The 8,074-nt window shown below is 46.3% G+C and overlaps 1 protein-coding gene across 1 annotated transcript; it reads right to left on the bottom strand.

Moving 5' to 3' along the window:
* Positions 1–1,391: 1,391 nt before the first annotated feature.
* LOC123254768 (leukocyte immunoglobulin-like receptor subfamily B member 3) lies at positions 1,392–7,436 on the bottom strand (the record flags this gene model as incomplete). The annotated part of the gene is given in 8 exon segments (XM_044683702.1): positions 1,392–1,526; positions 4,375–4,427; positions 4,534–4,571; positions 4,675–4,717; positions 4,796–4,915; positions 5,255–5,302; positions 6,796–7,080; positions 7,357–7,436. Coding segments are annotated over 8 exon segments (802 nt in total), but the record flags the coding sequence as incomplete, so codon positions are not given.
* Between the last annotated feature and the right edge of the window lie 638 nt (positions 7,437–8,074).

The raw sequence follows: 8,074 nt of genomic DNA, 5'->3' as shown, positions 1-8,074 counted from the left end.
GAAAGAAGGAAGGAAGGAAGGAAAAAAGAAAGAAAGAAGGAAGGAAGGAAGGAAGAAAGGAAGGAGGAAGGAAGAAAGGAAGGAAGGGGAAAAAATCCTAAATGAGGTCATAAAGAGTCAGACACAACTGAAAATAACTTAACAAAGGTATTTAATATAGTTCCAAACAACATTATTTAACACAGTTCCTGGCATATATGAAGTTTGATAATGTTTATTGGGCTGACTTGTTGGCTACGAGACCCAAGACCTCACAATTAGCAGAATAGGCAGTTACAGGGCCAGTGGACAAGGAAAGGTCCTTGAACAAGGCAGTGTTCAGAAGAACTGGGGTTCTTCCTTCCTGGCAATATCTGAGACCTTCTGTCTTCCTGCTTGAGGCAGCATTAGCTCAAAGCCTTGAGGGAGTTAGTATTAAAATCCCCTCTCACAAGCCCCCTTATTACACCAAATTCCCTTCTGTCTTCCCAGACGTCCTAGGAACAAACCAGCTTGGTAGGGCATCTCTTCTCTAGCCCTTCACAAAAGAGGGGTAGGAGGAAGAAGCTCAGGCCAGGCCAGGATCAGAGGAGTGACCAACAAGCTATACTTTCTTTCATATCTGTAACTGTGAGTAAGGTCTCCAGCTCCACCCTTCCCTGAAAACAGAGGATTCAATTTCCCCTTGGTAGCTAGAGAACATGATATCACCCTGGATAAAAGGGGAAGGAAGAACATTTGTTTGGGCTGGGGAAATTCCCAGAAGTTCATGAAAAGGAAACCTGAGTGACTGAGAAGGTGGTGGTGCCCTTGACAGTAAAGAGGGAATTTCAGAGAAAAATAATGGAATTGGCCCAAATAATGCAACCCCATTCCTCTTTTCTTCACTTATTTGTTCATTTACCTTTTTTTGAGATTAGACATTTTCTTTGATCATCATGACCTCTCCAGCCTCTCCAACATAGGAATTACATGCCAGAGATCAAGCAAATTCTGCTGTCTCCATGATCTAGGACACCAAGAACCCAATACTGTATATTGGTTTCCTTGTTTTAGCAGAACAAGGGCAGAAAACATTTATTGATGGAGGAGAAGACAGTAGTCCACACATTCTTCAAAACTGCTGAGGGTGAAGGTGGAAGTGATGCTTACCCAGCACTTAGCACAGTGTTTGGCACAAAGTAAGTGCTTAATACATGTTTATTAATTGATCTATTGACCACAGAATATATTGAGGGGTTCTTGCAGAGTCTCTGGGTCAGGACTGAAGCCACCCCAATGTTCAAATGCCTGCGTACCAGATGCTCAATGTCAATGAGACTTTAGTTTGCCTTGTAGTTGAGATCATGGCCTACACGAGGAGAGCAGTGGCATAGCTGGGAACAGATGGTTTGAGTATCTCCTGGGCCCCACTAGGACACTTACTGGATGGCCAGTGGGGCATAGAGTGTGGACTCTTCTGATGGGAATGGAGAAATGTGCTCAAAGTCCTGGTTGGGGATGTTATGGATCAGGTGGGCATAGGTCACTTCTTGAGAGTCTCCGACCTGTTTGGTGAGAGGGAAGGAAAGCTGAGAGATGAACCAGTCAAGTACGGAACTGTGTCATAAAAAGAACACAGATGTCTTCCACATTCAACTCCCCTTGCCACTTTGTCCTATAACCTGTCATCTTCTGCCAGATCTCAGTCCTGGATTACTGACATCATCATTACTCACACCACTCTACTCATATGCTTCTGAACCCACAGGAGGAAGTTCTATAATTATGCAGACTGAACACATGATAAATTCACTGCATCCAATCTCAACTGGGTTGTGACCATTTCAAGGCAAGCTTTTTATTCCCCCCTAATTGATTCCCCATTTCACCTCTAAGTGAAGTTCTTCCCAATGTTTTCTTCCTCCATCAAATCTCCAACACCTCCTTCCTACCTCACCCCAAGCTGTGGACCTTGCCTCTTACCATACAGAAAAAAATTGATGCTGCTGATTAGAGCTCCTTCTAGCATTCTCTCTCCCTTGAAACCCTTGGAACTCATCCCTCATCCCTCACTCTCTACTCCTTTCCCCAGTCATTGACAAAGAGGTGACCTTTCTACTTGCCAGGGTCAGGTCTTTCTACTGGTGCCCTTGATCCTATCTCTTCTCATTTTCTCCACCAGATTGTATCCTAAAGTGTCTCCTTTCCCTCCCCAAAGAATTGTCGAACTCCCCATATACTGGTTTCTTCCAGGCTTTCTTCAAACATGCCAAGAACTATTCCATAGTTCCCATAGTCTTAATTATAATTTCTGCAAAAATGACTAAAGAACTATATATTTAGCCAATCTCTTCCCTGAGTTTTATCCCATGTCAACCCATCAATCAGCAAGGATTTATTGGTAAACACTGACTGTGTGCCAGGCATCATGCTAAGTGTTAAGGATGCCCCAAAAGGTAAAACCAGCTCCTGCCCTTCAGGACTTCATATTCTAGTTGGGAAGATAGCAGGAAAACAATGTAAACAAGATATCTATGGAATGGATGGAAGATGATCTGAGAGAAGGGAAAGCATCTAACAGAGCCAAAAAAGGCTACATGCTCAAGGTAATTGTTTGGATTCTGATTCTGAAAGTCAGATAAAGAATCTATATTTTATCCTACAGGCAATGAGAACCCCTGAAATTTCTTGAGCAGGGGAATAAGGTTAATCTGGCAGGATAGGTTGAAGAGTTTAGACATGACCAATAAAATGGAGGACTAGACATTTTCTCTGATCATAGTGATCTCTCAAACCTCTCCAAAATAGGAATTATATGCCAGAGATAAAAGAGCTTCTACAGTCTCCATGACCTAGGACACCAAGAACTCAAATAAGATTTAAAAAAATGAAATGAAAACAGAGAAGGCCAAAAATCCCTAACTCCTAAACTGTGCTCCCACAGCACTCCCATTGCCTACCATGCTCCAAGCAGCAGGGCTATACCAGTCAGACTTCCCCCTACCCATACTCCCAGTGTCATGGAGATCTAAATGGCAGAAATTTGCTCAGGCTTTAATAGCCCCATGGCAGCATCTGTTGGCTCAGGAGCTGAAAAAATAGGGCAGGACAGATATGTGGGGAGTTATGTGGTACTCCACCAAGACCAAGGGAAATAGTCCAGGTCCAAGGTGAATTCAGTTCTGTACCCCCTGGAAGTCATTTGGAACAGATCCCTATGCTGGTAAAACATCAATTGTCTGATGTGAGAGAAGGCCTAGAAGCTTTGAGATCCAGTCCTCAGGGAAACTGCCATCAAAGGAGAGTAATCCAGAGCAATAGGGGGAAATACGACCAAAAAAATGAAATTACCAAAGATCATGAAAGGAATAAAACTTGAAGAAAAATACTGAGTATAATCAGACAAATCCACAGAAAAGATACTGATAGTAGAAGAAGAAATAGCATCCAAATCAAGCAAGAGTTTCCATGTATCTATGAAGAAATATTGTAGGACAAAGGGAAATTAATCAATACTTGAGGCCACAGAGGAGCCTACAGATTCCCAAGAGAACACCAAACTTCAGGAGGATGTGGCTAAATGAATAAAGGAGAAATGAGAATCATGAGAGCAGAATTTAGGGCCTACACAGCAGAAATAAAAGGCATAATAGAAAAACTCAAATCCACACTCCAATCCACACACACAACTCAAATCAGACTCCAAACAATTGCCCCACAGTGATGAGACAAAAGAGAAAATAGTTGATTGGGAATATATGTAAATGGAAGTGAAGGACAATCTAGAAGAAAAGGAGCAAAAAGCAGCAACATGAAAATAAAGCAAGATCTCTAAAGAAGCAAAACATATCAATTTCAAAAACAATTTATGGATTATGGATCTCCCTGAAGAATAAAAACAAAAAGCAAAAACCTAGACACCATACAGAGCACAAGAAAATATACAAGAAAACTGCCTAGAATTTCTGAAACCAAAAAATAAAATGCTAAGAAAAGAATCCATAGATTGTATCAGAAAGAAAAAAAAACCCAGGACATTGAGTGGTTAATTTAACAATTCCATTGAGAAACAAATGAAATTATCAAACAACATTTTCAAGTGACCAGGAAACCTTCAAATATAAAGGAAAGGAAAGTCAAACAACACAAGACTATTCTGCACTCACTAGAAACTAGAGAAGAGAATGGGATAATGTGTTCTGAAGAGGAAAGGAACCAAAGATACAGTCTACTCTGCAAATCTGAACCTAATCACAAAGAAAAAAGATGGATGTTTGATTCTTAAAAAGGTGCTTGAAACATTCCTAGAAAGAAAACCTGAAGAATTCTTTGCTTCTCAAATATCCCATACAACAGAAATACCAGAAGTAATGTGGCTATATTGATGTTGTTGGATTGGACTGATGGACTCACCTGAGTGCTGACCTGCATGTGTTCTTCAATCTGTATATTTTCCACAGTAGCATCTGGAGGCAAAAGGGGAAAGGATGAAAGAGGTCTTCTAAGACCCAGAAACCCTACCCCCCTAGTACTCCAGGTCATGTTGTCTTTGATATGCTCCCTTCCACTTACATGGGGACTCTGGGGAAACATCCTCAGCTTGGCTGTACCTGTGGAAGAAGACACCAAAAAATGAAGGAAAAGGAGGGAGATAATGAGAAGATACCCTATAGGGAGGAGGTCAGGAGGAATCAAGGTGTTTGGGGGCTCTACCTCCTGAGAGTCTCTTCAACTCCTGCCTCTTTGCCTCCAGTGCCTGAAAAGAGAATTAAAGATCAGGTGTTTGTGCCCTAACAGAATCCTGACAAAGTTGCCCTCAGCCCCAAGGACTCACATTGTCTGGCCTGGCGCTTGCGGTGGTATCGAAGGAGGAGGAAAAGGAGGAATAACAGGAAGAACAGGATAAGGAGTGCTGAGATGCCTAATAAGATGCCTGCTTGGAGTCTGGGAAGACCTGAAGAAGTCAAGGGTGAAGACCAATGAGAAGGGAAGTTGGAGAGGCTGCATTGACACCAGTCTGGTCTTGGAGGCCTCCAGTGTGAGTGAGGGTAGAGGATGAAATCCTATCCTCTGGGAACTCCCAGTATGAGGAGTGGTTCAGACTTATCCTTGGGAAACCTGCCCAGGAGCTGAAGAACTTGGGAGGGAAAGGGAGAAAGTCCAGGAGACAGTGACAGAGCAATGATAGGACAAGTAGGGGATGTCAATGGTCCTGGAGCTTACAGGAGGGAGAGTTCCATCCTCAGTCTCTTGCCCCATTCTCCCCTGCATTGAGACTCCATTCATTACTTACCAAATAGTAGGTCTGGAAGCTCCAGTCTTGGACCAGATGTCACTGGGTCTTGAGAAGAAGCAGAATTAGGAGGTAAGCAAGGGACTCTTAGCGAGGTCCTGAGATGAGATCTCAGAAGCCTGGACTCAAGTCATGCCTCTGCCCTTGCTCATTGACTGTGAAATCTGGGGACCTTCTTGGATTTGATAACCTCTCCAGGTGCTTAGGCCCCTGACATTAGATGGCTGTGGTTCCCATGAATTCCTGCCTCTGTTTCTATCTGGGCCTCTGGAGAAAAAAAGGGAAAGTTGGAGAGGCTAGTGTAGGAACTGGTGTAGGAGAGAGGGGACCTTGTGAATCCTTAGGGTCCCCTTTACTCCTTTGACGCCATAGCCCTCAGTTTCCCTCTTTGCTTGGACTCAGAACCCTGAGTCACTAAGTTAGGTCAAAAGCAGTGTTAGGGTCAAGAAGAATGTTTGCTAGGGAGAGTGACTTGGGTGTCTTGTCCTTTTGAGAGGTGAAGTAAGAACAAGTGGGACACCCCTCCTTCCCCCATCCCATCCCAGAACTGGAGGAGGCAGGGCTGGGGAAAATATCTAGGTACCTTGGAGAGTACCTTCTCCCTTTGGGCTAAGAGTTTCTAGATGTTCTCAAGCCGGGGAGCCTGGGTATGTTGATGAGGGACAGGAGTCTCATAGGGTCACTTTGACAAAGTTCCTCCTTTCTCTAGTGATCTCCCCGATCCTCAAGCAGCTTGATCCCCCTTCCCCTGGCTCCTCTTTCTACCTGTCCTCACTTTTGGAGCCCTTTCCCCATTTAGACTTCTTGTGTCCTCAGGCTCCCCTATAAAAGGGGAAAAGAGAGCCAGGTCTGGGCAGGGGCGTGGGAAGCCTGTACCAGTCAGTGCGGAGAGCTTTCTGCTGCCCCTTGCTGGCAGAGGAGCTGGTCACAGTTTTCCATAGGGGCACATGTGAATGGGGGAAGGGGAAGCATTCAAAGGCCAGTCAGTGTGGAGCAGAGGCCCAGAAGAAATCAGGGTGCCTTCCCTCTCCCTCAGCTTCTAGAGGCCTCTGACTAAGCTCCTGGAACTCCTCCCCACCTTCTCCTATCCTCCTTTTCCCTCCTCCTCCCCCAAACCTCTGGGAACGTTTCCTCCATTAGAATGGGAGCTGGGCCTCAGTTTACCTTTCTTTGTATCCCCAGGGTTTTAGCACGGGGCCTGGACTGGTAAGTGGCATGATGCTGACTTTAGGGTCCAGGTCAGCCCCTAAGGTTGCACAGGAGTCATGAGGCAAAGATTCCCAGAGAAAGGGAGTCGAGGAGCCTTAGGGGCTGGGGCTTCCCAGCTGCACAGTCATAGTCAAGCCTCAGGGAGGAAGAAGAGCGTCCTGAGGTGCCATTTCACCCCCAGACTCTGCTAACTCTGGGCTCCCTCCCTCAGAGCCCCCTGGAACCAAAGATCCTCCCCTCCCCAGACTTCCTGGGCCCCCCATAGCGAGGCTGGGTCCCAGAGGGGAGCAGGGGAGACGCTGGGAAGAAAGGGAGGGGAAGGGCTCCCTCACCTGTGAGCCTGAGCTCCAGGCGGTCACTGGGGAGCGACCACACCTGCGGATGTTGACTGTGAAACACGTAGCAGCGGTAAATGCCCTCATGAGGGGCGGCCACAGCCGGGATGAGGAAGTCGCCCTGAGACTGCGGGTCCCCCCACTGGGAGCTGTTGGCCCCTTCCCCTCTGTAGAGCACAAAACTGTCATATCCCGGGTGGGAGCGACAGCGGAGGGTCACGTTCTGCCCCCGGGCCGCTTCTCCGCTTGGCTCTGCTGACAGCCGGGGCTTCCTGTAGTAGCCTGAGTGCAAAGCGTCATGCCGAGAAAGTGAAGAGTTTATTCACTTTATATTTGGATATACAGAGAGACAGAGACAAAGAGAGACAGACAGAGATACACACAGAGAGACTGAGGCAGAGATGGAGAGCTGAAACAGACAACAGCCAAGCACTCTAAACGTGGCTTCATGGTTTTGCAGCTGGATGGTGCAGTGGGGAGAGCACCAGCTCTGGAGTCAGAAGGGAACTGAATGAAACAAGGATTGTGAAGTGCTTAGCACAGAGCCTGGCACAGAGCCTGGCACAGAGCCTGGCACAGAGCCAGTACGAGATGACTGTCGGCTCTCCTGCTGATTATGAAGAGGGGCTTTGCCAGTGCTGCAGATGGGCGGATTACCAGAGAGGGTCTGGGATATGCTTGTATCACCAACATGTCCATGAACAGAGCCTGAGAGCTCTATCAGCAACTTCCTAAACTGGAAAAACCTGGAAAACCCCTTCTATGAAACTCTTACCTACCTTCTACTTCAGACACTTCCTGGCTGTGTGACCCTGGGTAAGTCACTCAACCCCAATTGCGTAGCCCCTGCCACTCTATTGTCTTAGAAATGATACTGAGGTCGAAGTAGGGTTTACAAAGCAACAACAAACAGAAAATCTTTTCTTCTGTCTCAGGATCAATTCTAAGACAGAAGAGTGGTAAGGGCTGTGCAACGGGGGTTGAGTGACTTGCCCAGGGTCACACAGCTAGGAAGTATCTGAGGCCAGATTGCAACCTAGGACCTCCCCTCTTTAGATCAGGTTCTCTATCCACCGAGTGCCCCATCTTATAGACATCTTAAACTCTGTGTGTGTAACTTTCCCCCAAAGGTTCCCCTCTTTCTAGCCTCCACGTTACTCTCCAGGGTAGCCCCATCCACCTACTCGCTTAGGCTTGAAACAGAGCGACCACCAGTAACTACCCCCCCCCACTCAATGTGGTGCCCGCTCTTGTTTCTACCTGAACCTCATCTCTC

This window comes from Gracilinanus agilis, unplaced genomic scaffold (assembly GCF_016433145.1).
Source record: "Gracilinanus agilis isolate LMUSP501 unplaced genomic scaffold, AgileGrace unplaced_scaffold32005, whole genome shotgun sequence".
Lineage (NCBI taxonomy): Eukaryota > Metazoa > Chordata > Mammalia > Didelphimorphia > Didelphidae > Gracilinanus > Gracilinanus agilis.
This window is presented reverse-complemented; position numbering and strand designations above follow the sequence as displayed.